The 19,157-nt window shown below is 44.0% G+C and overlaps 2 protein-coding genes across 2 annotated transcripts in view; one reads left to right on the top strand and one right to left on the bottom strand.

Annotated features, from left to right (window-relative positions):
* The window catches only part of cadps2 (Ca++-dependent secretion activator 2), a 377,866-nt gene extending 368,597 nt beyond the window's left edge, over window positions 1–9,269 (top strand). Inside the window, exons 26-27 of the mRNA XM_084058851.1 lie at window positions 3,799–3,903; window positions 6,906–9,269. Of these exons, the coding sequence (XP_083914977.1) occupies window positions 3,799–3,903; window positions 6,906–7,076 (276 nt within the window). The 3' untranslated portion in view covers window positions 7,077–9,269. The remainder of the gene's footprint in view (window positions 1–3,798; window positions 3,904–6,905) is intronic.
* Window positions 9,270–11,271: 2,002 nt separating this feature from the next.
* On the bottom strand, window positions 11,272–15,885 carry LOC311047051 (beta-1,3-galactosyltransferase 2-like; the record flags this gene model as incomplete). Its single annotated transcript, XM_084059634.1, has 2 exons — window positions 15,809–15,885; window positions 11,272–12,335 (listed from the first exon to the last, which is right to left on the bottom strand). Exon 2 carries the CDS (start codon window positions 12,259–12,261, stop codon window positions 11,272–11,274), a length of 990 nt encoding a protein of 329 aa, XP_083915760.1. The 5' UTR covers window positions 12,262–12,335; window positions 15,809–15,885.
* Window positions 15,886–19,157: the final 3,272 nt, after the last annotated feature.

The following is a 19,157-nucleotide window of genomic DNA, read 5'->3' as shown; positions in this document are numbered from 1 at the left end:
AAACTGTCCTTCTCACAAACAGAGATACTGGTTCAAGCTCAATGCTTTGGGCCGCCTGCCAGTATAGTGTCATTCTTGGGTTTGTGCGATTGGCTTGTTTACATGATTCTCCAGTACAAGGATAATGTGTGTATAGGTGGGTGCATCTGTGCGTGTTTTGCTAAGCATGCCGGTTGTAAACACATTCTTCAGCCAAGCCGCATGTGTTTGACCATATGTGTGTGCGTGCGCGAGTGTGTGCATGTCTGTGTGTGTGTGTGTGTGTGTGTGTGTGTGTGTCTGTGTGTGTGTGTGTGTGTGTGTGTGTGTGTGTGTGTGTGTGTGTGTGTGTGTGTGTGTGTGTGTGTGTGTGTGTGTGTGTGTGTGTGTGTGTGTGTGTGTGTGTGTGTGCATTCATGCTCACACTAGGCCGTCCACCTATTTGTGTTCTGAATAAGCGTCACACCAGGGATTGTCTTTTGTTATAGACGAGAGGGGAAAATAATGCATGCCCTTGCAAGGCAGCCGGTTGAGTCCTTCGCCATCCTCCAACACATTAGGAGCCAAATCACCTTGATTGAGCCGCCGCTGATGAGGAGGAGGCCTTGCAACGAGGAGGAGGGGGAGGAGGGGGGGGAGGAGAAGAAGAGGGGGGCTGCTGCCGCCACACACACACACACAATAACCTCCAACCTCCCTTCCAGCCAAGGCCCACATGTGTTGTCTGGCTCTTCACCCTTTATGCCTAGAATGGTGTCAGGCTCCGAGACACTTAAGTGTGTCATTACCGCCGGCACAGCCAGAGAGAGGCTGTCGTCCACTCAGCTCACTGTGTAAATAATAATAACGCTCTTTCTTGGGGATAACGTCGTCTCATCGTACGACCGGTTGTCCTGCTGCGCCCGAAAATAGCAGATCTATAAGCTTGCGATGCGTCGCGAACGCGACGCATCGCGAGCTTACAGATCGGCTATTTTCACGGTACGGCAGAGCATAAATTAGACCTAACGGTAACAAACGCGCCAGCGTCCCCTGTCACCCTCCCACCAGCCGATACGCACACACACACACACACACACACACACACACACACACACACACACACACACACACACGTCCCTTTCTACATTTCCAGATTTCCTCCATCTGTTTCCGCTCTCGTTCTTTTAATCGGCTCAATTAACCCATTCAATCCGGGAACGCATCTGTGTCATTCTTTGGCTATTCAAAAATAGCAGATCTACAAGCTCACAAGCTATGAGCTTGTAGATCTGCTATTTTAGAAAAAAACATTTTTGCAAATCTTTAAATACATATATTTTTTAAGCGAACATTTTTAACTCCAATATTTGCTTCTGGGGGGTCCCTGGAGCAACGCCTTTTGAGATGGGGGTCCGCGGCCAAATACGTATCTAAAAATGTTTTCTAAATCCTAACAGTATGTTGCTATATCAGTGGTGTTCCATCTTTTCCATGTCAAGGACCCCCAAAATGATATGTATTTGGTCGCGGATCCCCATCTCTTTCATCTTTCTTTTTGCTTTAAAACATATATATATTCAAAGATTTGCACAAACTTGCCACGATGTTTTTGAAAAATAGCAGATCTACAAGCTCATTTGCAATGTGCTTGTAGATTTGCTATTTTTGAATAGCCAAAGGAATCTTAAAATGACACCAGATGCGTTCCCGGTCTTAATGGATTAAAGAGCATCGCCACTTTCAATTTCCTCGGCCCGCCCCCTCCCCAACCGAGGGCGAGGTGGCCAAGCTAGCTATATTATTAGGACGGCGACGTCGTCTCGGCTCCCGGGGACACATATTAGCGTTTTATTGGTGCTGCTTCAGTAGTTGTACACACACAGCACAGCGGCATTTATTTTGGCCTCAAATTAGATGGAATTCTACTGGAAACCAAGACAAGGTTTTCGGTCTCCTGCTGTCTCCTCCATCACTCAATTACCTGCTCATCACGATGCTCTTCATTGCTAGTCCTCATTACCTGCCTAGACACACGCGCGCGTGCGCACACACACACTCACACTCACACTCACACACACACACACACAGGGAGAGAGGTGATCTTGGGTTTGGGTTTTATATGTCGTTGCTTTCGGAGCAGAAACCTCTTATCTCCAACTTTTTGTGTTTTTTTTTCGTAATTTAACACCCTACTTGATCATACTACAGCGTCACACAGAAGCATCAAAAGTAGCAGATCTACAAGCTCGAAACGCGGCACGAAACGAGGCGTTTTGAGCTTGTAGATCTGATACTTTTTATATTTTTGAATTTGCAATCCTGACAAGTAACGGTTTCAGACGTGTGAGGTTTCCACTCGACAGAGACGATATTGTATCGTTGTGTTATTATTAGCACCGTCTTTGCGGAACATGTCACCACCGACATTTCGTTGCTCGTACCTGTATGAGTGAGTGACAAATACACTCCTTTTGATTCTTCATTCTGGCCTTGTCATGGAACAGTCCACTGGGTTCGTCCTTCGCCCCCTTGCAATAACGTAACTAGGGATCTCGCCATAAGAGATCCCTAGTTAGCTTGAGCTTGCCATAATCACAGTAATCCTTAATCATATTCCATCATATTCAAGGGCTTTTGGAGAGGAACGAGACAGTCACTTTCAGTTTAGAGCACTGCAGTGGGGGAGGTGTGTGTGTGTGTGTGTGTCTGTGTCCAGCTGATGCTTGTTGATGCTTGTTAATGTTACATGCATCAAGGCAATTATGCTTCTGCGCTGTCAAATAGGCCAACATCTAGTCTAAGATTAGTGGGACTCATTCAAATGACCACCAGTGAGTCCCGGGAATCACTTCATTGAAAACCCAACAACATCACTGTATTATATTAGATGTATTAGATATTATATTGATATTATAGCGTTTTAATTTGATTGGATATGTGATGATGTTACCTGATAATTAGTTAGACTTTTGGTGAAAAAGACGCATATATCGGTATCGGTTGATATCGGAAATGAACGAGTTGGACAATATTGGAATATCAGATATCGAACATCTCTAAATATAACCACGTGATGTCAAATGTAATCCTTTCGTGCTCTTCAATGGAACCAGAGCCATATACTGTACTGTAGGTCATTATCATGTCAGAGCAATTTCCCAAAGCGTTCTTTTATGAGTTGTAATAATGGGGGGGTATTGAATGACAGTTGGCATCCTGAGGTGAGGTGGCATCATAAGTGACATTCATGTGCTGTGTGGCCAGGTGTGAAACTGAGCGTTTAATGAAATTGCAAGACAAAGTCACAAACATGTATTTTTTTTCTCCCATAATGGGTTCAAAGGGGTCGAGGATTCAGGTGTTTTACAGTAATTGGTGTCTTTGAATACGTAAATGTTTTCATCTTTATAATCTTGCTCTTTGGTTACACGGGGTTTGCTGACCTTGTACTCTTTTATAGCGTAACTCTGCAGTAACTAGAAGTAGGCACTGACACGGAGACATTATCCAACAATACCACACTAACACAGCACCATACAGCACTGCTTCTCAATACTTTCAAGATTATTTTTTTCGAAACATTTTAAAGAAAGGCAGATGTACAAGCTCAGCGGCACAAAATGACGCGCTGTGAGCTTGTATATCTGCTATTCTTTTGAATAGCCGACAGTACAATTATTGTGATGCTGTATTAACAGATTTAGCTGGGGACCCCCTGGAACCCCCAGTATTTTATGTTTTGTGTTTATTTGTGTCTGATGACATGCTGTAATGCGTGTTGCGTCTGATTGGTTGACGCTCTTTACAAATGATGTGTGTTGTTGTTGTTTTTTGCAGCAATGGTACACCAGCACCATGAAGGCAGTGTGTCTGTGGCTGACAGACAGAATGGACCTGCAGCTCCATATGTATCAGCTGAAAATCCTCATCAAGATCGTTAAGGTAATGACCCGTCGCCCTTTGATAAATCTGGGAACCCATTCGGTAAAGAAAATAAAAAGTACACATTTTTTTCCCCCTTCGTTTTTGCCTTTGGGGACACACCTATTTTTTTTTCCTACTAACAACAACACTACATGTTTAAGGCAGTGGTGCTGACAGATTCTGTCTTGAGAGATTACCCTTTGATTAATCTCTCAAGAACCGATTCAGAGCTGTGCTACTGAATCTGTCGGGAGCCCCGTTCAGAACGTGTGCGCGTTAGCCTACAAGTGGGCGTGCCTTCAGATCAGGAAGCAGGCCGCTCTTTACCCAATCAAATGTAGTGGGCGGGATTTACATCTGTGCGCTCGCTTCCCACTGGAAACAAACCGAAACGCATTTAATAATAGCGTCCTCGGAAAGTTAGTAACATTTTAACTTGCTCTTTCGTCATAGAAACAAGTGGGCTTATAATCAAAACGATCCATGTTCTTTGGGAGAAGTGGTGTTAGTGTTCTGTGGAGAAATATTGTTAGTGGGAATGAAAACATAGGCACACCACCGGAAGTGGAGGGCTGAGGGCAGACCAAAACGCCGGTTTCCAGCCGCATAGGTCTAGTTAAGGTCTAGTTTTTTTTTGACGATGGGTTCCCAGATTGCCCTTTGATAGACACAGACTGTCACAGGTCAATTAACTCTTTAACTGCCAGAGTAATAGTGTAACAGGGTGACGCTACTGCCAGCGAAAACGAGCGATTTTACTGTACCTTTGAAAAATCATGGAATATTTTCCGCGATCGCTGTCCCCACGGCGATCGCCTCATTACACGCGCGAGGGTCTCGGGGGAAAAAAAATATCCGCTCGCGGTAATCCGTTGCATAGCTGTCAGTTGAATGTGCCTTTTTTTTGCCGTAAAGCAAGAGGAACAGAGATATAGCCATTTTCCCACAGAAAATAAACAGGAAGTAAACAAGCTTTTATTTTTTCAAATAACGTCAATTCCGGATCTGGCGGGGAAAGCATCATTCATAGAGTAGCGAACAGCGCCATCTGGTGGAAAACCACTGAAAACACAAAACTCGTCAGAACTCATCAGTGGCAGGCTGCGCCTTGGCAGAATCTGACGAGTTCCCTCGTCAGTGGCAGGCAAAGAGTTAAAGTCCCCCGCAAACAAATCAGTCAGCTCCATACATGGGCACAAAAGTGGGTATGCCCATATATGGGCATATGCTGATCAGCGATCTGCATATATGGGCATATCAGTCGGATCGACGGTGCAACATAGGTTCTCACATTTACCTAATGATTACCATCAAGCATCAATATAGATATAAAATATTGGTCCATGTACACAACAGACGTACAAAATATGTGAACATGTCTTGTTACACCACTATACCGGGGCGGCAGTGTATGAATGTGTGTGTGAATGGGTGAATGTAATGCACAATCTATGTAAAGCACTTTGGATAAAAGCGCTATATAAATGCACCATTTACGTACAAGCAAACACCTCTATATATAGCCCTATAAAAAGGAATGGTGTTATCATATTGTTGCAGTGCTGTTCAACGGGTTAATATACAGGGCTTTGATTGATGATTGATTTGATTTGAATACTTTATTTAGAAAAGACATGGAAACAGTACATGGAAGTACAATTCACAATACAAAACCTCAGTCTAAAATGGATCGCTCATAAAAGCACAGTGGCTTATTTAAAATGAGATCCCCACGCACTCAAATCATGATGACATTTAAGAAAACAGACAGATATACACTACTATGCAGAACGTCATACAGTCAGCTTCCAGGTTACTGGTATGAAAAACAAGAAATATGCGCAATAAATTCAAATGGCTAATGTGATGAAATAAAATTGGAATGTAAGAAAGACTTTTTCATCTCCGCTGAGAGGTTGAGGAAAAAGTGAGACGCAGCAGCTTAATTGTTAGTCTTTTCATAGTATGCTGTAATGAACAGTAACACACCACTTAACAGTAACACAAACCAACGAGACAAAGAGCCATAATGGACTCTGACAGCTGAAAATCCATCAAACCCACACGCTAACCCTGACCACGTGCTTGTGTCAGTGTGTTTAGTTTCGTTCTTGTTTTATAGATCAACTCATTCACTGCCATAGGACGACTTTGATGACTTTGGACGTTTTGTTTTGGGTGCCAGAGGTTTATTAAAATATTATACGTTCAGTGCCTGCATTTCTTCCATCCACTTACGTTGATATGTTTCGTGCTGTAGAAGCCCCGACGCGGAAGTGCATGTAAACAAGCGTAAGCGCGAGACGGCGGAGGGTCCCGACTAACGCCTGGAACAATAATATTTCCAACGCGATCCTCCATTGCAGCGTGATCGCCGATCGAAAACAGCTCGCTTCCACCACGTTAAAAAGAAATGGAGATATTAAGCTTTTAGTTAAGGAGTTAACATTAGAATGGCCGACGGAAGGATTTTTGACATGGATCCACATCCAGCCTCTCCTTCTCAGAAACTCCTTGGATGATCCCAATGTTTCGTTTTAGCGCCCCACGTGGGCCCCACGTATAAAAATAAAATTGGGTCAAAAACGGTCCGGACCGTTTACGGCACTCGATGTGTTAAAAACAAAAATGTAATTTATTTTATTTTAATTTCGCATACAGAACCAGGAGATAATGTGTTCCAAAGATTTACTGCTCCATTCACTTCCTGGTTAAAGTATTTAGGAAATATTCTGTATCTCGGCTCCTGTTGTTTTTGGCGAGACATGCTATTTTCAACGACGTATAACAAGTGAACGGGAGGTCATGATGACATTTCTTCTTCTATTTTTCGCGGAAGCAGTGAAACCCTCCGTGTTTAGCAACCATCAAGGGATTGATCATACTGGAGATAAATATTCTGTGACTACTTGAAAGGGTAAGAAAATCGAAAAATCACTGGCAGTGGATGATTGATTGAATGAGTTCATGAAATGGCATAATAACGGGGTTGAATTTGTGTCCCCCCCCCTGAACAACAGAAGAGCTACCGGGACTTCCGGCTGCAGGGCGTGCTGGACGCCGTCCTGAACAACAAGAGCTACGAGACCGTCTACAACCGCCTGACGGTGGAGGAGGCCACCGCCGCCGTGAAGACGGGCCACGGCCTGCAGGGGGTGACCATGAGGGACAGCGACGAGGACGAGGAATGATGTCTGTCTGTCCCCCCAAAGATGTCCCCCCAACCCCCCCCCCCCCCTCGTTCATATGATACCACCAAATCATCAGTGTTCATTGAATTAATTCGTTAACGCACTTATAAAACCCCATTGAGCGGGAGTCCCTTCAGGGCTCTACAGGGAATGGCAGCGGCGGCCATTTTGTGGTTCCACAGATAGAAAGCCATTCATTTTTTTCCCATGAAAATATTCATATCAATTGTTTTAATCCTGGAACCAAAGCCATCCAGGATCTCCTGCATGGTTGAATCATGACCATCAAACATTTGATTTTATGTCAAAGAATATTTGAATATTTAATTACATGATATACTTTATTTAATAAATATAAAAAACACCAGGAGCCTGGATGGCTTAATTGGAGATAGAGATAGAGATTTTAACACAAAAATAATTTGTGTTAAAAAAAAAAAAAATCCTATGGGGGGGAAAAATGTCTGTGGAACCACAAAATGGCCGCCACTGCTATGCCCTGTACTAGTGTCTTTTCTGTCATTGTGGGTAAAGCTTGCGCTGAAAACAGCTCACAACGCGTCGCAGCGGCTTTTTGAGCTTGTCCACCTGCTATTTTCGGCGAAAGCTTTCCCCACAATACAGATGCTGTCATTTAAGTGACACTGAGGACTTTACCGTGCACCTGTGTCGTCTGAAGGAGTGCGTGTGTGTGTGTGTGTGTGTGTGTGTGTGGGTGGGCGTGTGTGCGTGCGAGCGTGTGTTTGCGTGCGTGTGTGGTTGCGTGTGTGTGTGTGTGTGTGTGTGTGTGTGTGTGTGTGTGTGTGTGTGTGTGAGATCAAAGAATATAAAGAAACATATAATATAAGATACATGAGTACATGTACATTATAGTAAAGGTTAAGGTTATGTGTGTTAGAAGAATGTATGACGGGCAGCAAATCAAGGAACAGCCAATCAGGAGTGAGGAGAAAGCGTGCCAAACGTGTCTTCGATGGGAAGACGTCCATTTTCTCTCTCTCTCTCTCGCTCTCTCATATATAAGCTGTCACTCCCTCTCTCTCTGTTTGTATCTCTTTCTATCTCTCTCTCTCTCTCTCTCTCTCTCTCTCTCTCTCTCTCTCTCTCTCTCTCTCTCTCTCTCTCTCTCTCTCTCTCTGTGTGTGAGAATGTCTCCAGCCATATTCTGATGATGTCACTTTGTCCCACTCAGTTAATAAGCGTTCGTATCAACTGATCGCCATGAAGCAAAACACACACGACATGAGCTGAGTTTATATGAATTTGAATTCACATCATGCCGTCAAATCGATGTCAAACTCTTCAATCCGCCGCCCAGGATTTGGTGCCAAACTAATATTTAATAATTTTAAATAACCACCTTCGTAGCTGTAGAAATAGTTAATTTATCCATTAAAACTTTTGCTGTGTATACAACAGCAAAGAATGGTATCCTCCTGCATTTGAACTTGTACTGGTTTTGTTTCTCTGACGGAGACCCCAACGCAACATAATCCTATGTGTTAGTTTAACTGTGATTGACATGCTGTACAAGGGTCCATTTTGGGGGTTAAAGGTAAACATTAAGTGAGTTTTTTTGGTTAAAACGAGTTTATTTAAAAAAAAAAGGTTAAAGCTCTATATTCGGATAGTAATCATAGTGTTTGTTCAGTAACAGGAGTCTCCATGTCTCTCCAGCTCTTTAATAAACAGAAAATACATTTTCAGGTGGGTCGCCAATTTCAGCCAATTAGGGGAGAGTGTGTACCCATTTATCAGCTTCAATTCTAATAGCGTTCCAGTTCCAATTGTGTCTGCTCATTACTTTGTGTCATCGCTTCCAATTCCCCTTGTTTATCCTAGTATCCTTCACGGGTTCTCTCTCCTGATTGGATAGAAATTGGTATCCCGACGTGAATATGTATGTTTCACTAAAGAGCTGGAGAGACATGAAGACTCCTGTTACTGAACAAACACTCTAGAGCAATGAGTACTATCAGAATATAGAGTTATTTAACAAGTGTTTTAACAAAAAAATATCACTGCTGCAGTAACTCTGGGGTCATGTTAATGTTATTCATGAGTGTGCATTTTTACACATTTAAATTAACACTGAGGATTATGTGATTCAGAGTTCAATCTAATACAGTATATATATCGTCTCTGTCGGGTGGAAACCTCATATGTCCAAAACTGTGACTTTTCAGGATTCAAATTCAAAAGCATCAAAAGTAGCAGATCTACAAAGGTCGAAACGCGCCGCTTCGCGCCGCGTTTCGACCTTGTAGATCTGCTACTTTGGATGCTTTTGTGGAGATGCTGTTAGTATGATCAAGTATAGCGTATTAATTTACGGGGGGAAAAAAACACAAATAGTTCAAATAGACCCCAGAGAGGGTTAAAGTGTGACATTGTTGTCAATGTATTTATTGTATCGTTTGAGTGTCAACAGTTGAAAAAGAAGTTTTACACGATGCTTGGTTTCGACTCTCCGTCTTGCAAAGGTGTCACTCACGCGCCAAAAATAGACGCCTCACAACACGTGATGCCCGCGCGCTTTGTGAGCTTGTAGATCAGTGGTTCTCAAAGTGGGGTCCGGGGACCCCCAGCCGGGGTCTTTGGAGGGGTTGCAGGGGGTCCCCAGCTAAATGTGTTAGCTTGGCTATTCAAAAGTAGCACGTTATACAAGCTTGTGCATCTGCTATTTTTGAACATTTTAGAAAAATCTTGAAAGTGTTTGGAATTTGGAATAATTTGGCTTTCTCTACACACAATTCTTCTCCTCTGGGGGTCCCCCTGGCACAAAACATTTTCAGATTTGGGGGTCCGCGTCCATATATATATTTCAATATGGGGGTCCTTGCCACAAAGACGTTTGAGAACTACTGTTGCAGATTTGTCTATTTTTGGCGTAAGACACTGTCACACGACGGAGTATAAATCAGGCTTCACTTTACATTTTAAGAACTGTGTTCAATAGGTCGCTACTTGATGATTGGTTGGTTGTGTATATTATTATATTATTTTGCAGTCTCTCTCGGTTGCCGTTTTAGCTGTTCTATTTACTTCAATGAGTTGGTGTCAGTGGAGTTCAAAGGCAAACAACAACAAAAAAAGACATGGACAAAATGTATGAAGTATATTTATATTGTCTTATCATTGTGCACCTGTTTTACTCAGGTGTGTTCCAAGTGTTAGAATTAAAGTGTTTTTAAAGCAATCACTGGTGTTGTGGTGTACATTTTATTTCATTATATTAATTTTATATGTAGAGGTAGGTACTTTATTCATCCCCGAGGGAGAATTAAGGAAGATAGAGAGAGAGTTGACTCATTTATGAATTGAAGCAATGTTTGTGCAGCCAGCTGAGCATATAGAACATAAGTGTACCACGTCAATTCTCAGACAAAAGTGTTCATTTGCATTCATATGGCCCCTTTTTTCACAGGTCCGATTGCAGCCTTTAAGGATCATTTAGATACATATACATTGGTTCTCAAAGTGAGGTCCGGGGACCCCCAGGGGTCCTTGAGGGGTTCCCAAGCATAATGAGTTAATATAGGGTGACGGCTAATTGTAATCTCTCAAGAACAGATCCTGCATTGGCGTTGGAATCTGTCCTGAAGGTTCGTCATAATGTGTGCACACTGTGTGGGAGTGGCCGTGCCTTCAGATCAGGAAGCAGGCCGCGCTTTACCCAATCAAATGTAGTGGGCGGGATTCACGTGTCCGTCGTCCTTCCCTACTCGAAACTAGCCGAAACTAATTTAACAATAGCGTCCTTTTGTACTTTTACTCAAGTAAATTTTGCATTCCTGACTCTTACTTGTAACAGAGTACTTCTACTTTGCAGTATTGATACTTTTACGTGTCTGAGCTGAGCTGTTTGTCTGTTTTGTCTTGTTTTGTCTTTGTCTAAAAAAATGCAGAAAATCAATAAAAATCCTATTGGGAAAAAAAAAAGTGTTTGGAGTTATTTTAAATAGTTGAATAAAATCAGTGTCGTACGTTACCCAACTCAGCTTCTTTGGGAGTGGGAATTCCACTCCCAAAGTGTAATTTGAACACTTTCTGATGTAATACGTTCCCGGTCTTATTGGTTTAAAGTGGTTTTCAACCTTTTTTGCGTCAAGGACCCCCAAATTGACACATATTAGCCCGCGAACCCCCATTTGAAAAGATATGCATAAAATGGGAAAGCTTCTGTGTTCTTCTCCTACGGGTGCAGGCGGTGCCAGTAGTCCAGCATCTCGGTGGATGTGACGGGGTGAGAGGTGACCAGGTGGCTGTACCTGTCCCTGTCGAAGGGCCTCAGTCCTTCAAAAGGAAGGAACAGGAACTGGTTTGGCGGCGGCGTGATCCGTATCCCCAGCCTGCCCAGGCACGTCCCCACGTACACGTCCTCCATGCTGAAGCGAGGGACGCTCAGAGAGGCTCCGTAGATCTCCGTCGCCAAGTCTCCGGAGAACACGTAACCCGTCCCGGAGCAGAATTCGGGGTACATCTCGCTCGGGTACTCGTCTTTGGATACGTACTGCTTGCTGTCTTTGTCCCGGTACGGCCTCTCTCCCCGCCAGACGTAACCCGTGAAGAGCTTCTTCCTGGGCTTCACTGCGGGTCTGAGCAGCTCGCGGACGAGGTACTCGGTGTTGACGAAAACGTCACTGTCGGTCTTCATGACGTAGCCGGCCCGCGGGCAATGCCTGGCCACCCAGTTCAGGCCCATCAGGGTCTTCAGGGTCAGATTGCGATAGGTATCCATAAAGTCCTGCTGGAGGATATCGCCGTGCCTCAGACTCTCAGACTCCAAGGTCCTCTGCAGGCGTCGTCCCCGCGGCTCGCCTTCCTCCTCCTCCTCCTCCTCCTCCTCCTTCTTCGCTCCCAGCAGGAACAGCCGCACGACCCGAGGACCCCCCGGAGCCCCCGGGCTCCCCTCGTGGCCCCACGTGCGCCGTATGGCGTCGCGGCGCTCCACCTGATGGGCCTCCACGGTTATGAGCAGCACCAGGAACGGCGGCGCCTCGCCCTCTGGGCATCTGTTGGCCCGGTTCATGATGTAGGGGAACGGCCCGGCGGGCGGCGTGCCCTCTGAATGCTCTTCTCTCCTCAGGAGTCCAGGATGATAGGCCACGAAGGCGAGGATGCCCACGAGCACGGCCGCGGCGATGATGATGTGCGCACACCGGGGATTTCCTCTCCAGCGCATGGTGTGTCTGGCCTCGCTGCCGGACTCCGCCGGAAAGGGTCCTCACGTTGTTGAAATGTTCAGTTAAACGGGACCTGAGTTATAGATGAAGGGGAAAGCTTCTTTAATAGGATGCAGCTGCAGTTTTTGCAATTACTTTATCCATGCAAATATGTATTACTTTATTTATTACTTCATGCATGCAAATACTTATTTATTATGTGACACATGTTTTGTGTGTAGTAATAATAATATTCTAAATCTACAAAGTAGCTAGCAACTAATGTTTTCATATAATTGTGGCGGAGTAAAAGTACAATATTTGTATCTGAGATGTAGTGGAGTAGAAGTAAAAGTAATGAAAATTGGAAATACTCCAGTAAAGTAAAAATACCTCAAAGGGATACTATAGGTAACTTTGCAGATTTGTGTTGGGGGGGGGGAGGGGGTGCTGATTGAGGGCCCACTGTGAACACCCCGTGTCCGGGGCCCACTGCTGCCTCGTTACGCCACTTATTTATTATATTTATTCCACCTCAGCCCCTTTAGCAGGGCAATGGTTAAAAAACAACGAAAAACAATCTATAGGAGAGAAGGAAGAGAACGGCTGGTTGGTTTTCACAGAAATGCACTGAAATCTATCTGTCTGTCTGTCTGTCTGTCTGTCTGTCTGTCTGTCTGTCTGTCTGTCTGTCTGTCTGTCTGTTTGTCTGTCTCTAAAGGCTACAAACCATGAACATTATTCTTATTCACCCCCATAGCATTCTAATTCATTGTGCTATGTGTGTAGCCTACTTTAAAACAGTAAAATTAGATCCTGACCGATCCTGTTAGTGTGGTGTCAATGAAGGTAGTTGTAGCTGCCCCAGGTTCAACAAATGTCCACGCATCATACAGATGTCTTTTTCTGGTATTTATTCCATCATAACTCTCCAAACTCCTCCATACAGACACCATACAAGACACCGTGAAAACTACAAAGAAATAAAACATACATTTGTTCAGTTGAATCCATAATCATTATGAACCAGAGTCCTCTGATTAGTCAGTCCACACAGGTGCATCCAATTATTGACATCTTACAGTGAAGTCTTTCAAACAAAGTTTAACTTGCAAATAACAATGCACACAATAATACATCACAAATCAATGAAAGGCACAGAATGCAATAAACATTTACCGTGTGCGCCTCTTGAACCTTGTGCAGAACTATAGCAATTTTATCTCTCTCTCTGGAGTTTCTCAAGACGTGACCTCTCTGTGTCAGCTCTGCTTGCTTCTGACTTGATTGACAAGCTTCACTCTGACCATGTGACTCTGCCCAATTTACCATAAACCCTCCAAGCAATGGGCACAGTGTTTTTACCTTAAATCTTGTACTATATAAACCTTTTTAATATATTTATTGTAACTTTTAGTACTATTTATTCATAATTAAATGAATCTTTTTAACCCAGTGTGTACATGAATTTTACATAAACAAACATATTTATAATTATTACTGAAACCACTGTCTCTCCATCTGGGACAGTTACAGTAGTTGTTGCTACACTATGATAAGGGAGCTTGTCTAGCACTGTTTTCTAACAATTTTTTTTCCAATGAAGTCTCCAACTTTATCATGCTTTAACATGACGTTTTAGCAATTCACAAGGATGAAAACAAAGCTTTGTTTTGTTTGTAGCCTACTGTAACTACTGCGTAACTAAGCTCCATTTGTAGTTATTTGTGTTTTTGCAGGTCTGAGTAAAAATGCTGGTCCAGGTGAAGTACAGACGAGACAACTGCAGAAGTATGTGAAGTTGGATGAAGTTGAAGGACGGTTTGACTTTCTGCAGTTCCATGAAAAAGGTAACATTAAGCATATATCATGGCACATCAAATTTGAACTCATAGTGGGGATGGGTTTTGTAAGGGAACATGTTCTAGGTTTTTTTGATGATTATACAGTGGTGGATGAATGCATTTATGTGAAGTAATTTGCTCTGAGACAAACAGTGCTGCCTTGAAAAGCACATTGTGTACTCTACACCCTACAGAATACAATTATTTAGCCAACTTTTTAAAATTTCTTTTAGAATGTTCTGATTGCTCCACCTCTGCTTCTGAGATGTCTGACTCAAGCTTCAGCTCAAATGCATCAACTCTAATCCTAGATGTGGTCCCTAGCAAGAGACTAAGAATTGACAACCAGTTTAAACAATTATGTTTTCTTTAATTAAACTAATACTGCTATTTAGATAAATCATACATGAAATGACTCCTGTCAGGTAGTGTTTGAAGAGCGGTTAAGCTACAAGGTACACACCTACATCTCTTCCTGTCTAAGGCAATACATCTGTACATGCGACAGTGATGCTCGTTTTCAGTCATGTTTTTCAATGGAACATCAGCAACGCCCCACCCCACCACCATCACTATCACCACCACTGTCTGGCAACTGGCGGCCCGGGGGCCACATGCGGCCCCCGCCTTCACTTAATGCGGCCCACAGGTTAATATCGGAATACTGATTTATTATTGATTTCAGCTGTTACAATTCCAAACATGCAAACATGACCCGCTTTAATTACTTACAGTCTATATTGGTAGCTTAATGACTATTATATTAAAATTCTATTGTCTTTTTTAGGTCCAATGTATTTGTATTTAAGTTCATGAAGTTAACATAAGTAATAACATAAATAACTAAATGCATTTGAAATTAAATAAAAATGTTACTTTTCAGGAATACAATTCAAAAACATGAAAAAAACTATCAGAATTCCAATTCAATAATAGCAACAATAGCAGATCTACAAGCTCAAACGCATTTTGAGCTTGTATATCTGCTACTTTGGCTACTTTTGTGTGACATAGAATGGCCCGACAGTATATGCAATGTGGCCCTCTGGAGTGAGTGTTGAAATATAGTGGCCCTCTCCATCATCAAAGTTGCCGACCCCTGGTCTATGGTGTAATTATATCATCCCATCAAAAAAAATAAATAGAAAAGTTAGCCATTTATTAGCCATGCAGGGTCCTCTGGGGAAGTAAGGTAATATGTTAAGCCTGATCGCTAAAGTTTATACTAGTATTTCCAATTTCCAATACTTTTACTTCTAATCCACTACCTCTCGGATCCAAATATTGTACTTTAACACCACTACATTTGTTTGAAAACTTTAATTACTGGTTACTTTGTAGATTTAGATTATTATTACAAAACATACATTGACCACTTCAGCCCTATATACATTTTTGTACTTTTAAAAATAGCCGATTGTGAGCTTGTAGATCTACTATTTTCAAAAGATATACGTTTGAAAAAACTTGAAATGGGATATTCTGCATAATGAGTACTTTAACTTTTGGAACTTTAAGTACATTTTGATACCAATACTTTTGTACTTTTACTGAAGTAAATTTTGAATTCTGGACTTTTACTTGTAACAGAGTATTTCTACATTGCAGTATCTTTTACTTAAGTAAAAAATATGTAGTTCTTTTTTCCACCACTAAGGTGGTAAGGGTACAGATGCAGTAATTGCTTTAGTCAAAGACACTTTTTCATGACAAAATCACTTACCTGACATACCTCGATTAAGTACTTGAATCCTCAATATTATTTTAATAAATCAAATTGTATTATCCCGTCTCTTGATATTTACACCTCTCCTGTGCAGTGGTTGAAATATGAGCTGTAGGGTATATTGCGTAAGTTTGTTCAGAACTGCACAGCTAAAATTGTTGTTCCGTGGCCATGTCAAAGCTTTTATGTTCTTTAGGCTTCTCCGACTTTAGGAGCCCTGCCCAAAAAAGGTTTTACGATCATGAATCTCTCAATCCCTCCTTCATAGAAGCATCACCCATACCTACAGTAGGGGAGACTGGTGTCAAAACTAACACTTTTTACATTTTCCTTCACAATTCACAGAATACTTCAAATATACTAGTCATCTTTTGTTTTAAGAAACATATATATGTGCCCTATTTACTAATACCATGTAGAAGCTTTCACTAGTAAGGACAAGACTAAAATATTACTTTTAATGCAATAAGTCAGAGTGACGGGGGCAATGTAACACTGTAAATATAACACATATTAACATACTTTATCTCAAATAAAAGCACATCACTAAGTAATATTTATTTTTTATAATTTAACATTTTTACCTACAAATGTTTTATATACATAATTACAATTATTTTGTATTTTTATTCGAATTATTTTATTTTTCAATTTTGTTTTTTCAAATGTATTTCTAATTTTTTTATTTAAATGTATTTTTACTTTGAAATGTAGTGACATTTAGTGAAATATGTTCATTTACTAACATAAAAGTATGTAATCCCAGACAAAAAATCTGCTTGCATTGAAAACACATTGTTACAATTGACCCTTGTCACAGGTTCGTCAAGGAGATTGGTGGACGAGTATAGATCTCAAGGATGCTTACTTTCACGTTCCAATCTACCCACCGCACCGCAAATTTCTGCACTTCGGCTTCGAAGGCAGAGTGTACGAGTACACGGTGCTGCCGTTTGGCATGTCACTGAGCCCCAGGGTGTTCGTGAAATGCACGGAGGCGGCTATAGCCCCGCTGCGGCAGCAGGGTCTGCGCCTGGCGACATATATAGACGACTGGCTGCTGTCAGCGGAGTCGAGGGAGGAGGTGGAGTGCCACACCAAGGTGGCTATCGCTCACCTACAGTCCCTGGGCTTCACAATCAACGTTCAGAAGAGCGTTTTGATTCCATCCCAACAAACCACCTTCCTGGGAATTTACTTAGATTCCACCAGGATGGTCGCGCGCCTGTCCCAGGACAGGATAGCGGGTTTCCTGGCTTGCGTGAGGTCCATGCGCCTGGGGCGCAGGGTCACGTACAAGACCTGTATGCAGGCTGCCGGACTCATGGCCTCGGCAGTGAGCCTGATTCAGCTTGGCAGACTGAACATGAGACCTTTTCAGAGGTGGATGCAGTCTCTCAGGATACCGCATTCCATGGGATATCAGAAGGTGGTAGTGTCGGCGCAGTGTGTGTCGTCACTCCAACAATGGACACAGGCGACCTTCCTGTCCGAGGGTGTCTGGATAGGCGCCGTAGCGTCCTGGAAAGTAACTACAACGGACGCCAGCCTCTCAGGTTGGGGGGCTGTTCACGAGGGCTACTCAGCCCGGGGACTCTTCCCAGAGGAGAGCGCACATCAACTACCTGGAGCTGCTGGGGGTCTTCCTGGCTCTCAAACACTTCGAGAGCCGCATCAGAGGGTGTCATGTTCTGGTCAGAACGGACAACACCACAACGATGTGCTATGTCAACAAACAAGGAGGATTGGGTTCCCTTGTGCTGGACAGGCTAGCCAACGAAATGACGCTATGGAGCGTGCAACGCTTGGCGCAGCTGCGCCCCATTCACGTGCCGGGCCACCTGAACAACGGGGCGGACCTGCTGTCCGGGGGGAGCCACGGTGCGGAGAGTGGTCGCTCTTCCAGAGGGCAGTGGATCTCATATGGGCCCGGTTCGGCCGGGCGCAGATCGATCTATTCGCATCCAGAGAGAACACGAAGTGCCAGCGCTTCTTTTCGCTCAGGATGGAGAGCCAGTCCCTGGGAATAGACGCTCTAGCTCACGCTTGGCCAAGCGTTCTGACTTATCTGCAGGACAGACTAGATCAGGGTTTGGCCTTCTCCACTATAAAGGTGTACTTGGCCGCTATCTCCTCGTGCCATGAAGGTTACCATGGCGCCTCGGTGGGAAAGCACCAGCTGGTGCGCCGTTTTATGAACGGCGCCAAGCGGGCTAGACCAGTGAACAGACCTTTGTTCCCTAAATGGGACCTGGCCTTAGTGCTGACGGCACTGTGCAGGCCTCCATTTGAGCCTCTTGAAACGGCGTGCCAGCGCATTGTTAGTTTCAAGACGGCGCTACTTTTGGCCCTTTGCACGGCTAAACGTGTAGGCGACATGCAGGCACTCTCTGTGAGTGAGGATTGAATGCGGTTCTCGGACGATGGCCAGAGGGTTTTGTTGAAACCCAATTTGGCATATATGTCCAAGACCGGGGGGCTTTTCACCCTCCACCGTTTGCCTCGGCAGAGGATAAACGGTTACATTGTCTCTGTCCGGTGAGAGCCTTGAGGCTCTACTGTCAGATGACGAAAGCTGGTCGTGTGTCGCCTCAGATTTTCGTCTCCTACGGCCGAGGCCGTAGGAAGGCGGTGGCTAAACCGACTCTGTCCAGATGGATTGTGGAGGCGATTCAGTTGGCATATGGGAGTAGTGGCGCTGCGGTCCCTGCGGGACTGAGGGCGCATTCTACTCGGAGTGTGTCTGCGTCGTGGGCCCTTTACAAGGGGGTGTCGATGCAGGACATATGCTCGGCTGCCAACTGGTCGTCACCGTTGACATTTGTGTCTTTCTACAGCTTGGACGTGGCGGCATCTGAGATGGCGCACACGGTCCTGGGTGTAGTGGCTGCGCCAAGGTAGGCTGGGGACGCAGGGCCTCAGGGCGTGCGTTTTTCAGCACCTTTGCGCAGTGGCTGGTTCAGGGCATTCAGGTGACGGGACAAGCCAGGGGCGTGGTCTCTCTGAATGGTCCTGGATGAGCCTTCCTTGCCCTCTAGGGACCTGATAGGCAAAGGTCCTGGGAGGAGGAGGCCTTGGATTCCCTGCCTCATCTAGTCAGACTGAAGTGTCTGGACTGGTGGTTAGGGACAGGACTTAATGTCTGTCAAGGTCTTGCCTTACATCCTCCTGATACATGGTCCTGTGGGGTCATGAGCTGTCTAATGGCCGTGGTCGGGCCGGGGACTTGACCTGTGGCCTTGGGTGGCGTTGGGTGGGGTTGGTGGAACTGTAGCTCCCCCGGGGGACGTGTATGTGTCCCATAGTAAGTCCCATTCTGGAACTTACGCTATAATAACCCTAGGTT

The sequence above is a fragment of the Gymnoscopelus microlampas genome (genome assembly GCF_963454915.1).
Source record: "Gymnoscopelus microlampas genome assembly, chromosome: 6".
Lineage (NCBI taxonomy): Eukaryota > Metazoa > Chordata > Actinopteri > Myctophiformes > Myctophidae > Gymnoscopelus > Gymnoscopelus microlampas.
This window is presented reverse-complemented; position numbering and strand designations above follow the sequence as displayed.